Raw genomic sequence first — 18,593 nt, 5'->3', positions numbered from 1 at the left:
TCTGAATCTGATGATGACGACTGCTATTTTCTCCAGGATTCAATGTATGAGCCCACACTTGGTTTCCTCTCCAGTGTTCACTGGCCAGATTTTCTTAGCTCATGTTTACCACCTCGTATCTACCCCTTTCCTAAACTGGTTTCTCATGTTTCCGTACCCTGATACTTTCTCCACAGTGTGTGGCTGAAGAAAATAGGCAGTGATGTTTGAATTGTGTGGCAGATTATTAGCTAGATGGTATGCAAGCTATCAACTCCAATTTCTTTCCTGTAACACTGTTCCAAAACGGTTTCCAATGGCACTTTGGTAGGGGCACTGAGACCAGCTCTCTAAATACAGAAAACACGGGGCTACGGCCTCCTGACACCCATCAGACAGGGATGAACGCCTTTATTATTGAAAGCTTTGCAGTCAGGTGGAGAACCAAAGAATCACGCCATTATCTTCTTGCCAACAGTGAAAAAGCTACTTTTGGCCTCGGTGAAAAAGACCAAATGGGTAAAAAGCAGCAGCCAAGACTTCTAGCATAGCTCACTGGCATCTCCCCTGCTGTCAGCAGCAACGTGGCCAAGAGGTGTTATCTTGGTCTGTGCTGAAGGTACCGGGCAGAGCATTGTACTTGTAAGCACTCTCTCGCCTTAGTCAGGGAATATGCAAAGTGATTTCATCTGGAATTTAGGAAACAATCTGCTCCAGCGTGAGTCATCTCCTGAGCCATTTGGGGCTTTCAGAAGCTGCCTTCTCCACTTGCCTGTTTCTTAGCGCTAGGTGAGTGACAGTGACTCTCTCCACAGAGCAGCCTTGCTCACTCCTGCTGAAAGCCATGCAGTGGTCAGCTGGCTTGGAAAAAGCAGAAGAGGAAGAAGATGCCTTCTCTAACATTAGCTCTTTAAAATGCTTTAAAAAACTTGTTTTTTCCAGTCCTGCTATCTAAGCAGAATCCTCCTCTTCCTTTTTCAAAGTTACAGTGTCTTCAGCATGTCCAGCTGCTCACAGTTTTCAGTCTTTGTGATGGGGCAATGCACCGGACTTGGTGCAACTGAACTTCACAGAAAGGTACACCTAACCCACCACATTAAAATGACATCGCTTAGAAACAACCTCAGGATGCAGAACTCTGAAGATGAGGTGTCTGAGACATGTGGAAGGAAATGAGCAAATCTGAAGTCTTTTAAAGTCAGTCTTGGGATGTGCTCGTTACTGGTGCAACACAAAAACATAGCACCAGGGTATAGCTTGTACAGCGCCTCAGTCACTGGCACTTCAAGGCTGCGCATGGATGGGGCTGGCTGCTCCCTCCTTAGCCTCAGACAGACATGTATGCTCTGGTGAGTTACCATGGTGATGGGCACCATCAAAAATCAAGAGCACTGTGCTGAGAAGGAAGCGGAGTCCTATGCACACCTTAACTTCTGGAATCTGGGTTATTACTGAACATCAGAGACTCACTTTGCCACGGGCTATGTATCTATTTGTGTGCATGAATTCAAACATTCATCTTGGGCACGTACCTCTGGCTGCCAGTTTTGGTTAGCACAGGCAAGCAAACACCAGGTGACATCGCTGAGCACACCACACCAGAATAAGTGCAACTCTTAATTCTTACAAAACAAGAACACCACTCTGTCCCCTTGCAAAAGGAGGATGCACCTACCTCTGCACCCACGTATTTTCCTTTGAGCTGCCGCTAAGTGACTGTAACCCCAGCAAGAAGCGGTCTCATTGCTGGTCCATGACTTTGTGACCTGCAATGTGCTAGCACTGCATGTATTGCTAAAGGCTCCCACCTATGGAAACCAAAGGACCATCCAATCTTTTGCTATTCTCATGCAGTAGTCACACAGGGGCACACAGGGCACACAAACACACAGAGAAAAATTATGCTAGGTCTTAATTTTTTTTTTTCCCTATGACATAGCATTGCTAAGCTTCCTATCCCCATTACTGATGCCCAGTGCTTCACAGGGGCTTTCTATGCACACAGACTTCAATCCTGGTCCACACACTTATTTAGACTGATCTGACACCATTATTGATTGATGTGTGTCTCCTTCAGTCACTGGCCTCACTTCAACTTTTAACGTAACACCACAGCAGCGCAGGATGTGCTGCTGCCCCAGAGAAGGAGCAGTGGCCAGTGGCCGGCTGGCTGTGGCACACCTCTCCCCAGAGCTCCCCTCGGGTGATGCCGGCAGAGGGCAATGCACACCCGGCACGAACACACGCTCAAACGCAGGGCTGTGACGCGGCCTGTCCTCTTCTGAACCTGAGCAAACCAACTAGCGATGGGGTCTAAAGACAGCTATTACACACGTGAGTGCCTCACGGGAGCTCTGTTTTCACGAATTCAATTACTTCCAGGGATTCAAGCCTACTTGCAGGAGGCCAAAGCACTAAAGGCCCGTATTGTCTTCTCGGAGATGCTTCCTCGGCTGACCGTGAGGTGGAGCAGTTTTATTCCGACGAGGGCCCTCCAGCAGCCCAGCATCCATCTGTCAGCCTCTGGAAGAAGTTAAGTGTGAAGAGCCTCGAGGCCACAGAGTAATTGCTCTAATCTAATAATCGCTGATCAGCAAAGTTGGGAACTGTGGCGTGAATGGTGATGGCTGGCACCCACAGGGCAAATCAAAGGGGAAAAAACTTTGCAGGAAGAAGGCTGACTGAGTATTTCCTTTCACTGACCGGTGCATTGCCCTTCCCCTGGTTTGTGCAGGCCACACACACATTTCTGTACCCACCACGTGTCTAGCACTGCACGGAAAGGCATACTTCAGCAAGGAGCACCTTAACACACACAGCCAATTACAAGACAAAGTCTAGGGAGCAGCAGGTCACCCATGCCTGTGGGTCTGGCTACTTCGGTTTGCTTAGGGAAATGCTGCAGACAGCAGCAGTTCCGTAACAAGCATAATTTCATAGGGAAACTGCAGCCTGGTCTCCACAGACTGACAAACGGAGCAGAGCTGCAGTAAAATAGTATTATCACAAAACACAGGGTCTCAAATACATCTTACCCCCCCACCCAAGATACCTACTGCTGATACCATGCAAACTTCAAAAACCCCCTAGCTTTAGGTTGTTATTGTCTGTCCTCTAATGAGCTGGGAAGCTAATCTGCAGCTAAGAGACAGAAAGAACAGTTCACTTTCCCTTCTGCCCACAGAGGCACGACTCCCTCTGGCACGCTTCAAGCGGCTCTATCCGAGCCAGAAGCTGCTCACATTGGATGGCTGAGCTGGCAGAAAGTTTAGCCTGTGTGTCACTGAGCTATCATCCCAGAAAGGCAAATACCCAAATGATCTGTGTTACTATATACAGCAAGGTAAAAGCAATTACTCTCTCTATTGATAAGTACAATGCAATTTAAGATCTGAGACACAGATTGCACTAATGCCCATTTTACCTTCTGCTCAAGGAGGGCCCGACGGAGGGATACCCTCTGTTCAAGATCACGCAGCTCCCGATCATGCTGGGCTTCTGCCTGCATCTTGATTTTACTCTGATATGCATTCAGCAGCTCCAATTCTTGCTGCAGCTGCATCTTCAAAACCTGGCACTCTGCTTCCTGTGCTTCATCCAAGCGCAGCTGGGAAAGACAGACAATAGAGACGTTTCACTATGGGGCAACCACTCACGACACTCCGGAGGAGGACTGCGAGGACGGGGAGAGAATGGGATGGGACTTTGTTTTCTCAGCAATACAATTGGTCTCTATTGTACTTCATTTCACTGAACAGAGGACCTATAGTGACAAAGACCGGTGACAGTGAGCCCACAGCGCTGATGCGAGTGATGCTGATGAGCAGTGGTGCCTCAGGAACCACGATCCATACTGCAGAGACCAGACTGCTGGAGGTGCTAACAGCCACAGCTCTCCTTTTGCTAGAGGCAAGCAGAGGATCTCTTGCTCTACCAATTACCCGTATGCAGGAGACTGAAGTCCATCTCTCTGCCAATGCAGGACTTTGTGCGAAAGAATATAATGACATAAACCTAAAAGCAATATGGTACTGAACTTTTAATCTTCCAATACGTAAACTAAGCCAGCTACCCTGCCTCACAGTGTCAAATTTGTACAGAGCGATGTGAGCAGGACACAATACACAAGCAGTGCAAAGAGAATTGCACATTCAGTTGTAGCAAGGGCTCTAAAGCATTGCTCATGTGGTCACTCCTTAGAGAAGGAATCCCTTAAAGAAGAGTTTACTGAACTTTCACAATACTTTTAACATTATTTCAGATTTACAGTCAAAACTCTGAACTCTTCCATGACTCAATGAGCATCTTCCACCAGCGGGATATGCTTTGGTTGGATCATTGACAAACTAAAACCTAAATGACATAAGACAGCAAGCTGCACATTATTTAGTGATGCTGTGTTTATGTTGTCAGACTTCATGCAATAGCAATCCTCTGGCCACAAAGATGCAGCACTTTGCATCTCTGCAACAGCAGCTTTAACTTCAACCTGCCTAAAGGGGGTGATACCTCTTCCCTCTGCATTTGAATGCTGCTTTTGAAATACAGAGGAATGACTGTGCTGGGTATGGTGCGTAGCAAGGAAGCAGACAGCCTGCTGTCAGGATACAGATTGGTTCAAATGCAAACATCCCTTTTTGGCTGAGGAACCCTGGGTCCCTCGGAGGCGACTCACAGCTTGTGTAGAGAGCATTTCATTAATGCTGTGATCATACTGCTCAGCCAGGATAGCCAGCTTCCGGGTCTGCTCCTCCTTGAGCCGTTTGAGGACAGCTTTATGTTCACTCTTTGGCGTGGTCTCCAGCAGATGGTTTCTCAGTGCTTTATACTGTCTGGTTTGGATCTTGCATGTATCCTGAAACTGCTTCTTTATCTGAAGTTCTTTTGACTGGAAAGATGGAGGGGACACAAACAAAGAAAAAAACAGCCTGTTTCAAATGAGAGAAATATCCATTCAAATGGATATTTAGGATTACATTAAGGATATGAGTTCAAGAATCCACAAATGTATATTAACATCTACAGTGCAAGGAGGAAAGCAAAATACACAAGAGGCAATGACTATTGCTGCAGCTGCTTTGACACTGCTACTGCGCGAAACAATTACAATACAGACACTTTTATAACAAAGCTCCAGCCTAAATACAGCTGTCTCTGCACAAAGAGCCTCACATTTGCCACTGGACTGGATCCAGTCCTGGGTGTTGCTTTTCAAGAAAAGTTCTTGAGGGACAGGACTAATATTTATTAGCACCAAAAGCCATATTTACACATGACTGTGCTTGTATGGCACATATATATGAACAGCACTTAATGTTATGAAAAGAAGCAGATCTGGTGCATGGGAAGGGACAGGGAAAAAGAGCATGGAGGGTTTGATGAAGATAAGATGTATTCTAACCCTTGATATTAAGAGCTTCTCAAAATGCGTAGGAAAGATTAGACTCTCAAAAACGTACACCACAAGCAACATTAGTATTGCGCTAGTCCAGCAAACGAAATAATTCCCCAGTCCCAATGGAGGCTTACTGGAGACTGAGTTTTCCCTTTGCACTTTGCTAGCACCTCTGTATTGTTTAGCAACATAACTTTGTGATTGCACAAAGGGCTGGGAGACATCAATCCTGGAAAAGGTATCTGGATCTGATTTTGCGGTATGACCTTGAGGAAATTAATTATTTTTTTCTTTCACCTGCCTTACCTGCCCCCAGAGCAGCTTGTGAGGGTTAACAGCCACTAAGTGTTTTAAGACCCTGAAAAGGAAGGCGTTCGGGAGTTCCCTGTATCTTTCTACAGGAAGGCTGGCAGGCAGGGATACTTCTAACTAAGCAAAACCCAGAAGTGATGAGTGATGGTGGTTAACTGACAGATAAGAAAAACCTAACTAACTGCCACGGTAAGAAAAATCAAACCAACCAACCCCTAAACCCACATATCAGGGCAGTCAGCGCACACTCTTGGCCATCCCAACTGTCAGCCACCATGGTCAAATCCTGAAGCACTGGGGGCTGGAACAGAGCATAGGAACAGATTCTTGTCCTTTGAGTAAGTTGGAAGAGCTCTGGGATCTGAACTAGCAAGGCAGATACACGTGCATGTCTCCTGTCAGCTGTCCACTGACTGCTCCTGGCACTAGCTCAAGGCTCAGCAGGGTAGGTGACCAGCGCAGCACTTGTAGCTACCTAGAAAGGTGCAGTGGGATCAGACAATATATCCAGCCCAATTTAGACATAAAGATACTAAAAAATGTCTGAGACAGATTAGATGCTTGAAAACGTACCTAAATGCATAAATCAACAATTCCACTTTGCTAATCTGACACAAAAAGCAGTACAAAGATGGATTTCATTCAAACCAAAACCTACATCACAGAGAGGAATTACATCGCTTGTACCCTTTCTAAATGCACAGGAAATTATTCCCCTCCAGGAAACCTTTAAGGCTGTTTCTCCCTGCCCCTGAGGGCAGTGTCAGCAGGTTACACATTCCTGTCAGGGACCTGGTCACAGCAAAACACTAGCAACCTATTTTGTCCTCACTTTCTGTGAAGTTTCGCTTGGACACCAGGCTCTGTTTACGGGCTTCCAACCCAAAGTCTTTAACAACAGGAAACAGAAGGGAGGGGTAAGATTTCCAGTCAGACTTCTGACAAGATCATTTTGACCTAGTATTGTGAAATACCAGCAAGAGGGTATTTGCATCACAATTAACACACTCGATATAATAACAAGGCAGTTTTCACTAAAGGGTGAATTCTAGTTATCGGTCCTTCTGGTGCTGTAATAGCAGCAACAGACACTGACCGTTAAAAACCTGCTTTCAGGACAAAGGACCTCACTAAATAACAACGGGAAAGCCTGAAACATGTGCCCTTGAGGGAAAACGTTGCTGGAGAGAGAAACCGAACAAATAGTCACATGATATATTCAATTAATACTCGCCTGCATTAGTCAGAAGCAAGGGAAGGAGTTAATACTAGAGAACAGCCTTGATAAAGAGGGGATTGTACTAGACTGCACGGTTGTCCAGCAGGCTGCATTATTAGCACTGTGTGTACGCACAAGGTGCTGGACTGACAGCTCAAGCCTGAAATCCTTCACTAATCGCAGAACAGCCACGCAAAGCAAAGTGCAAGCTTTCCCTGCTCCCCGCAAAACGCTCCGGCCCTGTCCTTGCTAGAAAAGGGAAGGGGTTGAAGAGTCTGCAGAGACGAGAGGGCAGCCAAGCCTCTGCAGCCCAGAGAGACTGCCGATCCCGCTGTCCCACCTGCCAGCCAAGGAACGGGAACGACCAAGCTGCTCACTCGTGTTCGCACCGCATCACCTTGGGGAGGCAGAACTCATTCACGCTAATCTCAGAAGGATCAACCTAATACAGCTGCTTCAGTTTTATTCAGCTCAGAGTGCAGTGCAGCTTCCCTGTGAAGTCATCAGCTATTTATACACTATATCCTTGGAGATTCTCAGCAGCGATCAGACGGTCCCTTGTTCTCACAAGCTAGGTTTTCACTATTTAATATTATTCTAATATTGACAAATCAGGTATTTACTTGCTGAAGTTCTATTTTCAAGTTTGTTATTTTCTCTGTAAGAAGGTAACTTGCAGATGGTGAAAACTAAGTCAGATGGGAAATACCACGAAGCGGCAAGACCTAGAACAACAAAGAAACCCCATGCTCAGTATGCCGTACACTCATCTGGTTACTGGCACAGCTGAACACTGGGTGAAGTAGTCTGTCTCCTCAAAGGAAACGCACCAGGCAGCTTTGTGAAAGGCCTTACACTCCCTTCTCAGACACTTACTTCAGAATAAACCACTGGACTTCTTTGGATGAAGTGAAGGCTTACCATGAAAACACCAAGAGCCTCAATTACAGAGGCCCTGTAGCTCTGGTCAGCCACCGCAGTTACAAGGGCAGCACGAGAAACCCATGAGGGCACAGCACAGCAAAGGTCAGTGCTAGGAGCTTCCCAGGGACACTGCAGCTGGCGGGTATCTCTGTCTCTTCCCCCTACACTTGCTAGCACACCAGCCTTAATATAAAAACAATAACAAGGCGAGCTAGCCAAGACCAATAGTCCAGTTTATTCTGATACACACAGCAACGCAAAGCTTTTGTTGTTTTTTTTTAAATGACACTGCTTCATTACAGAAAAACGGGTTTTATTCTTGTATACAGGGGGAGAAGAGGATCAGGAAACGGTACAGGAGGAAGAGGGGGGGAAAAAAGGGCACTCCAAAGACTAAATGCATTTTAAACTACCACAAAGAGGAAGGGATGTTGCTGAGAACAATAGCTTTTCAAACAAAATGAGGGAATAGTGCTGCTACGGCCTGCCCACAATACACTGCAACCCTGATCACCACTGCTATGGTTCGTACGTATGGTGCTTTTAGGGCTGCAGTTGCACCCTGGCAGTTACACAACTTGACAAATACAACACTTTTTTAAAAAGGCATTCATTACAGAATGAGACACCTCTTCAAAGTAACGAGCTTCAAAATACCTCGGACCTGCATACACTGCAGATGAGATCTGAGCTGTAATGTACCACTTTTCCACCACCACCAGCAGCTCGCACCCAGAGCTCCTACATCATTTCCTACCTTCAGGCTCTTGGGCTGCTGCCGGACCTCCATGACGTGCTTACGCCTCAGCTCCCGCTCCCGGCGCTTGTTGTATTCCAGCTGGTTGGTGAGCTCGGTCTGGTGCTGGAGTCGGATCAGCTCACAGCGCATCTTCTGGATGGTACTGAGATGGCGGAACTCCAGCTCCTGCATGGACTCGTGCTGACGCAGCAGCATGGCGTGCTCCAGGTCCTTCTGTGTCTGCCTTTTGTTTAACTCCTAACAGGAGGACAGAGGGAAATATTAGATTCTTTGTACTTACTTGGATTTCCGTTCACAACGTGACATTTCACTTTGTTCACAAGGGCACTTCTCTCTTTCCAAGGCATTTGAGGACAGAGCAGAGAGTTTCTACATCTTATCAGAAGCAGACAGCACCACCACAAGTAATTTTTCCTTCCTCATTTCACTTTTCTTCTTCCTGTTCTAGATGCTCAACAGGATTCACAGTAAGCATTTTCTGGAAAGGACTGTAACTGTTGTGTCTTAACTTTTTGGATCTAACCACAGGGCACTCATCTGAACATCTGATTCCGCATGACCACCTAAATGCCATGGGAGTTACCAGATGGTGTTGCAAAACACATCGAACCATTATTATACCAAAAAACTTTACATATGGTCATTAAAACTTCAGTGAGAGCAGAGTTGGATTGTAGGTACTCCTGTGAGATCCATTTCATGCAGGTTGTCAGAGGTCTCACCTCTGCCTGTTCTCTTACCTCCCGAACCAGATCCTGCTCCAGGTTATGGCGGCCAAGGAGCATCCGTCTCTTAAAGCGGCGACACTCCAGTTCCAAGTACTGCCTCTGACGCCTCAGTAAGTTGGCTTCTTCCTCTGCCTGGAAATGCTGGATGTTCTCCTTCTGCTTGGAGAGCCATTCTTGCTTCTCCTTCTTTGGAGTGCTCTGGTTTTCATTCAGCTCCTGATAACAGCAAGGTAATTAATCGTGGAATAGTCACATGAAGCTCCTTGGCCTGAACAACTGGATGGACCTGCCTAATAAACTACATTTCAAAGCTGTTCCATGTTGTCTTCTCACGGCTGGTACCATCCCAGCCTCTGCAAAATGGATCACATCGCACAGCTAAGGGACAATCAGGAGACAATTCCAGAGGAGCAAACTTAACTACAACTTTTTTTCGCATTGGCCGTTTCAACTAGCCAAAATGCTAGTTCACGTCCATGGTTTCCAGACACACGGATTAGCTCCAAAACTAAAAATAATGGTTTGCCGCTGAAAACAAAGACACTTGGAGGTCCTGCCGTGCTGCCTGACAACAGTTTTTACAGGGTCCCAAAGGACTCAGAGGAGAAGGAAAGCACTGTCATCCTGTTGTTCAAACAAAACTCCAGCCACACAAAGCACATTAGAAAATTCCGTGTCTTGCTTGATCGGAACACATACACATTTTATAAGTAACTCGTCAAGGCAGAGCCACTCACGAGTGAGTTACAAAAACAATACAAAGCAGTTCATAGGTGAAACTTCAGGCCACAGTTTCCACATTTGTATTAAATTAAATACATAGCTTGAAGCATCTTTGGCAAAAGATTCTGCTTGCTTGAATGGCATACTAGAGATGCCCATACAGTAACTAGACTTGTCGTGATACATTTCAATTTAAGTATGAGACAGAACTCCTCTGTATTTCATCAGTGCTTCTGGGTCCTCTGTGATCTACTGCCCACTTAGCAAAAGATTCTATGTTGTTATAAAGAGCCCACGCTACTATGGTTTTTGTTAGATCTTTCTTGGCTCTGCTGCACTTTAGCCTTTTTTTTCTCCTGGGAAATGTCTATGTTTGGGAATATTCCCCTTTGGAGCACGTTCCAAAGTTGCGTCACACAAGTTGATGGCTGAGCACTAAATGGTTCTTTCAAAAAAAGTATTTATAGTGCTTATGGTTTCAGCCACTCCACAAAAAGAATTAGGAAGTTTGAGTCTACAGTTTCTCTGCATTTCACAAAGGTCATGATTCTCACTACAATACAGTGACTATTAAATTATTAAACAGCTTTCTCCATTAAAATAAAATAGCATTTTACAGATATTTTGCTTAAAAAAAGGTCTGCAGGTCATCTGTACCACTCTGTTTTCTTGCTGCTGCTACAGAAATATCATTTAAGTCATAAGAAACTTCACTAACTGCTGCAGTGGATGGTCAATATCTGCAGCAACAAGGTATGAGAAAAATACTCACGACCTGTCTCAAACTACCTTTTATCATTCCTTAGGATTGCCAAATATCCATGTTTCTGGATAAAAAGTAATATTAAACAATGGAGAAGTTTGTACTTTCACAAGATAAACATATAGGTGCCAATATAAAAATAAACTCTCTTACTCTAAGGTTAAAGATACAAAACAAATACAGTAGGTAGAGGACTCTTCAATTTGCTGCAATCCAGTGAAAGATCTCTTGTGTGCAGTGGCACTTTCTGAGTGTATCGTACACTGTACTATATTCACATTTTTTATGACAGATGAGTTACCTCTTTCAGCTGCTCTTTACGGAGTTTATATTCTCTCTTCTGGGACTCCAGGAAACTGTTCAATTCTTTTTTCTGTTGGGCCTGAATATGCTGTTGAAACTTCTTTTCTTCGTTGGCCATCACTTTAGCCTACAGCAAATCCAGCAGCAAATCAGTGTGAGTCCCGATGGATTACAGCACATGCTCCATTTCAGCCCCAAGACCTGGAACTCATGGTACAGTCACCACGATACTCACCATGACTCTGAATAAGCACATCTCAGGAGCTTGCCCTCACCCTCTTCTCATTCCACCCCCCATCAAGGCACCCAGCAGGAGTCCTCTGTCAGTGCCTTATTTCCTCAGCCCTATTGTTCAGCTAGTCTTGCCTAACAAAATCAACACCTTATGATAAACTGTATGCTTAGCCCTCTACCGACAGATCCAAGATGAACAAAGAATCAATAATAATTGCTGTAGGCGGCACCACTTCATTATCAATTATTTAAAAGCATAAAAACCCCCATATCCATAAGCAACTAGATGGTGAACATTTAAGCGTAGCTGGCACATTTCTCTGCAGGCTAATCTGCCTCCGTAACACTTGATGGCAGTTAGTTATTGATAGCATATACATGGCAAAAGAAAGGAAAACCCTTACAGTATTTTTGCTGGGGTCAGTACACTAACATTTAGTATAACGCACTGTGATGAAGGACATACCTTTCCTCTAGTTACATAAACCCCTTAGTGTAAGGAGATGATGTATTAGCCTTTTTCTAATTAGCAATTTGCTTGGCTCCTGAAAACAGACATGTAAGAGACTACAATGTCATCTCTCCATCAGTGAGGGGAAGTGGACAATTCAATGTAATTCACAAATACAGACTGGTCTGCTAAACCATGATCTCCTACCTCTTTTTCCATGGCTGCTTGGTGCTTTTTAATTAGCTTTTCCATTTCTGCAGCAAAATTGTTACGCTGTGTTTCAAGATCTTTGTCCAACCTGAGGCGATGCTCATCCATCTCTGCCTTCAGTTTATTCTCTAATGCCATCAGTTGCTTCTGGTGTTGCCGTCTCATACGTTTATAGCCAGACATCTGCTCTCGGAGTTCAGAGTCTTGCTCATGCTCCTGCATTTGCCTTGTCACCTAGGAAGGTAACCACATCAGGCCAAAGTAAGTTAATGCTTCTTAATCTGCTTTTTGGCAGTCTTCAAACCACACAAGAAAACTACTCAGTAAAGAAATATGATTTTCTTGTAAAGAAAAGCACACATCCTAATGGCAGCAGAGCAGATTAAAAACTGAATTCTGCTGTAGAAGACAAGCTCACATGGGCTCCAAACTGTAGAACTGTTATAAAGCTGGTACTAACTAATGTCTTTTCAGCCCACTATAATGACTATGCATATACACACGCATACACACACAAATATACATAATATGCGTATGAAAATAAAAGGCAGCTTTTTATTATAAACAGCTTCCTGCATTCTGTTAGGCATACTGGTTTTGAAAATACATAATATACACAAATGACATTTGCCCAGGTGTTGCATTTAAGCTTTTATTAACTTACGTTAAACTATTTCAGTGATAATATCTCCATCAACGAGGGCAGCTCACGTTCTGATGAAATCCTAACAGCTCTAAGTAGTTTCATGGCCCCGTGTTCAAAGGCATCCCTCCCTACACAACTTCATCAAAATAAAAACCTCAACATACCAGTGATGCTGTGCGTATAGTAGCAAAGTGCTCTCGGTTGCGATAATGAGACTTGTGGCGAGATACTTGGGGAGGAGACTGGGGTTCTGACACCCGTGTTCGAGGATCTGATTCCTCTCTGTAGTTTTCTTCCTCCTTATCAGCAAATATTAACACGTGAGAACAAAGAGAAACTGTGTTACCAAAGATTTTTATTTTGGTCTGGTTCAAAAGACGTTTAAAAGGAAGAAAAACCATTTCATATTCAGAGCCCTGAAAGCTCCTCCTGCCAATAAGCTGGACGAAGGAATATACTGCAACAAGAGCTCTGATCTAGGATCTTTGCTTTTGGAAATTTCGTTGTGCATTTTTATTGTTATACGGAAAATTACTAATTAAAGCTGAAAATCAGAAAAATAAATGGAAAACTGAAAACAGAGTTAAACAGTTCACTTCAGCAAAACATAAAAGCTATAGATTACATGAAGTGTGAAAGAAAAAACGAACATCGTTCTAACCCTAAAAGACAGAGGAAGATTTTCATTACACCCACTACAGAAATACCTCAAAGCAAATTTTAAAATTTGTCATGGTGTATTCCACATTCTTATTTTGAGTTTGTCATTCATCACAGAACGATTAGTAGTTAGATGTGATATACTAATTAACTCCCCGAGGAAATACCTGCGTCTTTGTTGCATATCTGGGCAAAGAACAAAACATTCTAACCACACCTATCATTAGCTAGGGAACGTTACTGGTTTGAGAAAAGGTGTGATAAGCCCTCCGTAGCAAGAGCAGCACGGTTCAGAGAGACGCTCCCCAGTTTATCCTTCATCGTTCAGGGCTAAAGCAGGGGGAGCGGTTTCACAGCCTGCCATGGCCAGAGTGCCGCGTTTCTTTTGCTGTGCATCTTTGTTCATCAACTAAATGTTCGAAGCAAGTGCTGGGAAGCTGGGTGCTTCAGGAACAGACCAATCACTACTGAGGGTCTTGTATCTATGAATTCATTAACTAGGAGGTAAAAAGAGGGAATTCTCACACCCTTTTGACCAGTGAAGCAGTGCTCTGCAAGTTAAGGGCATCCACTAAATAAAGCTACTTACAAGCTACCTTTCCAACTCCTCACAGTAAAGCACAACAGGTTCAAAACAATGCAATTAGTAAAATAATTTTTAGTGAAACAACAGAAATAAATGATTTTACAGCAACCTTCCAGTGCACATTAATATATCGGGACACAATATTAGAACCTGCAGACAATGATTTAGAATAGGAAGCACCTGACTTTTTGTCATCATGCCAAACAAATCTATCCAGTAAAATCCAATGCTTACCGGCTTTAAGTGAATGACGGAGCTATTTGACATCACGGTGTGGTCCCCCTCCATCATATCCAGCTCGCTCTTATCATCCGAGGCATCTGGAAGACTGTTAACACTACTGCTTTGGCTACTGGCACTGATAGACATACTAGGAATGGACTGATTACTTCCGACACTATTCACTGTTCCTGTCCTGCCGACACCATGATCTTGTTCCTAGGAGAAAGGAATTATTAAGAAAATCCAAATCCATCACAGTCGTATCTACGGACACTACCAATTGAAATGTTCATTCCATTCCTTTCTAAAGACATCTACCTGCCACGTCATGGCAGTTCCCACCCTGCAGGCATTGCCATGAAACATTTCTCTTGTGGGATGCCAGGGAGAGAAAGAATCAACCTTGTCAAGATCAACTGGCTGATGTCAGATTCTTTTCAACAGTGAGCCTGTTAACAAGCTGAACTCTATCATGTCTCAGCAACAGCGTGTCACCAGAAACTGTTCTGACGCCAGCATCATCTAAGTGCTCAGTTGGGACCCTGCACCTCGCGCGGTTCCCTTCTGTACATGAGAGAACTGCAATCCAGAGAGTCTCAATTTCTGCATGGTGATTGCAGCCTGCAACCCAAAAAAGACAAATGAACTTCCCTGCTGACTTTGGTTTTTTTAAAAGACCCAACTACAAATTTCTACGTCTTAGACTACATTCTCCAGACAAAACTAGAAGACTCTCAAGGGCCTTGTACATACGGTCAAAATAGAGATAAATTGCACTTGCTGAAAGCCTTATGAACAGGCAAAGAAAGCTAGGATTTACAGAACGGGAAGCTAACTCTTCAAGCGTGAACACATGGCACAGCTTCTTGCCAGCACTAGGCATCTACCCTCTTTGTCCTTGTTTGTGTCTTGAGGTAGCTTTATTCCAAGCACTGAGAGGAAGTCAAGAGTTTGCAGCCAGGTGTGTAAACAACCTCCATTCGTTTTAGCAATATCTGAGTTGTGGTTATTTAAATGACAGCATCGTTCTCTGGTTCAGTGGTGAAACCCAAAGCTTCTCTCACCTCTTCCTCCTCCTGTGTTTCAACCGCAGGGCCATTGTGCGCCTCCTGGAAGAGGAGCTTCTTCATTTTACGATACTGCAGGTTGTCCAGTTCTCTCACTGCATCCTTTGTTCTCTGAATCAAGTCTATTAACACTGTTTCGGGCCGCTCCCGAAGAACAAACATGTGCTGTAGAACACACAAACAGGTGAGTGACCTCTTATGCCTCCAGCGCACGTGCTTTGATGATACAATGATGAGCTCTAGTTGGGTTTGTCAGCCCTCTTCTGCGCACAGGGGAGAACAGCTTCACAGCTTACACTGGCACTATTTTTAGACTTCACGATCCAGATAGATTTCAGAATTATTGCTTTCTGATGCGAGACATCCATCAAAAAGCAAAGATGTAAAAAAACCAGAAATGGTATTTCACATACCATGAAAATGGACTCAGTTTAAACCTAGACTTCTTTGGATGTTGGGGTATCTACAGACGTTATCTGCTTGTGGTTTGGAGGGGGAAGAGCAACAAATGCCAAATATACGCTGAAGGTGTTGGACTGGTTAAGTATCTCTAACCAAATGTTAATTAACTCATCAGCTAACTCTCACTATAAAACCCTTTTCTGTGTTTAGAAAAGCTCAAGTCATGTACTCGGCATACAGCTCTGCGTCATAAAAACAGGCTGTGAACCTTCAAGCCTGGCCCTAGAACAGTCAGCCATGTTATGCTCTTTTATTGGAAACATTCAGTGCATTTCACTGCAAAGGTGGCTACATTTTGACAATAGGTAAAAGAAGTCCTGTCTATGTATGTCAGAAGCAGCTTTTGCAGTCTCCAGATGAAATGTGCTGTGCAAGCATGAGTCATTATTAACACTACCGCTAGTTTCATTTTGTTCCTTTGGAGAACTGCATTGCCATTTCCAACGTGTCACATTCCCTACCTGTCCCTGTAAAGTGGCATGCAGCTGTTTCAGACTATAGATACGGAGGGAATACATTCACAAACGTTTAATTTCCATCAATGTTCTCTTAAATTGCAGTGCATTGCTCAAAATAAAACCAATCTGCAGAATTCTGAAATGGCAGGACTACACACCCACACCAAAACCTTTACTGGATAATTGCATTTACTTTCTGAATACACAGTTTCTGAAGAGGCAGAAGTCCTCAGAAACATTTAAGTAAAAACATGCAAAAAGGTGATGATAAAACCTTCATAAATAGCATCCATTTCCCAGTAATGCAAAATTTTGGAAAAATCGCTGTTTAGCACAAACATGGCCTGGATAAAAATCCCCCAAAACAATGTCATGAACACTCTAAAGAGAATGACAAGTTAGCAAAATTCTGAATGCCACCTGATGCCACAAAGCAAATCCATCAAAGTCACACTTGCAATAAAGGAGCTAACACCTAACTTCTATACGAGTCGCGTTCACTTAGGAACGTGTCAGCTTTTTTCAACAATCTACCACATTAGCTCTGTTTCCAGACTAGGGCAAGGAAAATCAAGTGTCTGCAGCATACAGGAGCACAAATGAACTAAAAAAAAAGGCTAAGAAATAAAGCAGGAGAAAACCTGCAGATGGCTGAGGCTTATTCATGTCAAGGAAAAGTGTAGGGAAGAAAACCTGCTTTCCTCTGCCCCCTTTCCCCTAGGGACACTATTAGAACAGCAAATTTCAGTTCTACGTGCAAAGCGCATAGGTGATGGGAGAGAATAAAAAGCCTTTAGGGGTATACACAGCATAAAGAGGGAAGTAATGAAAGGTATTTGTTAACTAATGCATGGCAGCTCTGTCAGGATTAATTATAATCACTGGAAGGATAGACCGAGCTTAAGAAACCGAAACTCTCAACAAGCTGGTGGTCATCCAGTGTCACTTGCTGGGACATCCTTTTACGATGAGAGCAAGGCTGGCTTGGAGAGTCACCTGGGGAACTGCCTGAGGCACTGCCAAGGGGCAGCAAAGCCAGGACCGCCAGCTCGGCACACTCCACAGCACCCTCAGCTCAAAGGGGTGCGGGATAACGGGCAAAGAGAGCATCGTCAACTGTAACCTAGTAGGGTAGGTGAGACAGACAAGTGTCCCAGGGCATGGCCCCTTTTCAGTATCATGTGGGAAACAAAAAGGACAAGCAAGCCAACCTTCAGAAGCTCCTCTGATGTAGGCCTGTCTTGAGGAATTTTCTGGAGGCAAGAATCTACGAAGTTTCGAAAATAATCAGACCTGTGGCAAGGAAAGCAAAAAAAACCCCAAACATCTGAGTTAACTACCCGGTTTAATTTTCAAACCTCATTAAAGAATCAAGATATTCACATTTGGGCACTGCTAGCAGAAAGAGTGGCGAGGAACCACACAGACCCAGTACTTCATACTACAGCCTCTGACATCCCTAGTGAAGCCAAAGCCCACCGCTATTACTAGGTAGTTACCTTTCACTTCTGCTTCCAGACAAAATGTTTCAGCCTAAGAATGCAAAAATACAAGGCAACTGAAGCTGAAGGGAAATTCTGTATAAAGGCGGATAGCCACACATCTCAGCATGAGCATCTACGCTGTCAAATTCTGTATTGCACAAATTCTTCGAGGTTTCATCAGAGCCCCTGCCCCGTCCCACCTCTGTGCGCAGGTGTTTCATCCACAGGCTGCATTAACACACAATTCCCGCAGTGCCTTTGGCCTCTCAGGCACAACTTCTACACCACTGTGCAATCTGTCACAACTACGACTTAGGGTCATGATTTGTTTAGTAATATCACTCCCTCCATAAGCTACAATTCTGTATTTTGCCCTTTCTTCTTTTGAACACAATTTTCAGCAGGGCGGGATTACACCCTGACAACAGCAGCACATCAGTTGCACAGGTTTTATTTCTTTCCTCCCCCACCACTCCCCCCTTCCCATCATGTAATGGGGGGTTTTGCTATTGCAATTTTTCAGTAAACTAAATTATTGCATTTTTTTAGTCAGAAAAATGCATAAAATGAGTTGAATGTTTTGTCAAGCACCAGGGTGTGAAATAGCCTAACCAAACATCTCAGAAGTACAAAAAATTTTCTAAAACCAAGGTATAATGTGTTATGCCAGAGGCCCAGGACTATGGCTCAGAAAAAATAATTAGGAAACTTTTAACTTTTGAAATTAATTTACTGTTTGCTGTTTCAAAAGGCAGTCGTTGAGGCTGGGAGGCACAAAACGTTACTACTGTGCTTTATTCTTCCAAAGTTTCTGCAACAGACACTTGCTGCGCACGAGTGGTATCTTCATCTTGCAAAGCAATACTTCAGCAAAACAAGATTTAAGAATTGACAGTGTGGTTTGTGATTAAAAAAACACTAAAACCCACAATTTTGGCTAGCTTGGGAGCTTCAAAAGTTTAGTGACCCTTGAACTGAATTTTTTACAAGATCTTACGTTCTTCCAG

The 18,593-nt window shown here is 44.0% G+C and overlaps 1 protein-coding gene across 1 annotated transcript in view; it reads right to left on the bottom strand.

The window, feature by feature from the left end:
• The window catches only part of TAOK1 (TAO kinase 1), a 73,851-nt gene that overhangs the window by 9,480 nt on the left and 45,778 nt on the right, over positions 1 to 18,593 (bottom strand). The window contains exons 10-19 of the mRNA XM_075440242.1: positions 17,314 to 17,395; positions 15,180 to 15,347; positions 14,128 to 14,331; positions 12,812 to 12,946; positions 11,999 to 12,235; positions 11,105 to 11,233; positions 9,330 to 9,533; positions 8,587 to 8,826; positions 4,655 to 4,867; positions 3,404 to 3,586 (exon numbers count right to left, since the gene is read on the bottom strand). Coding sequence (XP_075296357.1) covers positions 3,404 to 3,586; positions 4,655 to 4,867; positions 8,587 to 8,826; positions 9,330 to 9,533; positions 11,105 to 11,233; positions 11,999 to 12,235; positions 12,812 to 12,946; positions 14,128 to 14,331; positions 15,180 to 15,347; positions 17,314 to 17,395 — 1,795 coding nt within the window. The remainder of the gene's footprint in view (positions 1 to 3,403; positions 3,587 to 4,654; positions 4,868 to 8,586; positions 8,827 to 9,329; positions 9,534 to 11,104; positions 11,234 to 11,998; positions 12,236 to 12,811; positions 12,947 to 14,127; positions 14,332 to 15,179; positions 15,348 to 17,313; positions 17,396 to 18,593) is intronic.

Source organism: Opisthocomus hoazin, chromosome 20 (genome assembly GCF_030867145.1).
Source record: "Opisthocomus hoazin isolate bOpiHoa1 chromosome 20, bOpiHoa1.hap1, whole genome shotgun sequence".
Lineage (NCBI taxonomy): Eukaryota > Metazoa > Chordata > Aves > Opisthocomiformes > Opisthocomidae > Opisthocomus > Opisthocomus hoazin.
The sequence above is the reverse complement of the archived record's forward strand: the minus strand, read 5'-3'. Positions and strand labels throughout refer to the sequence as shown.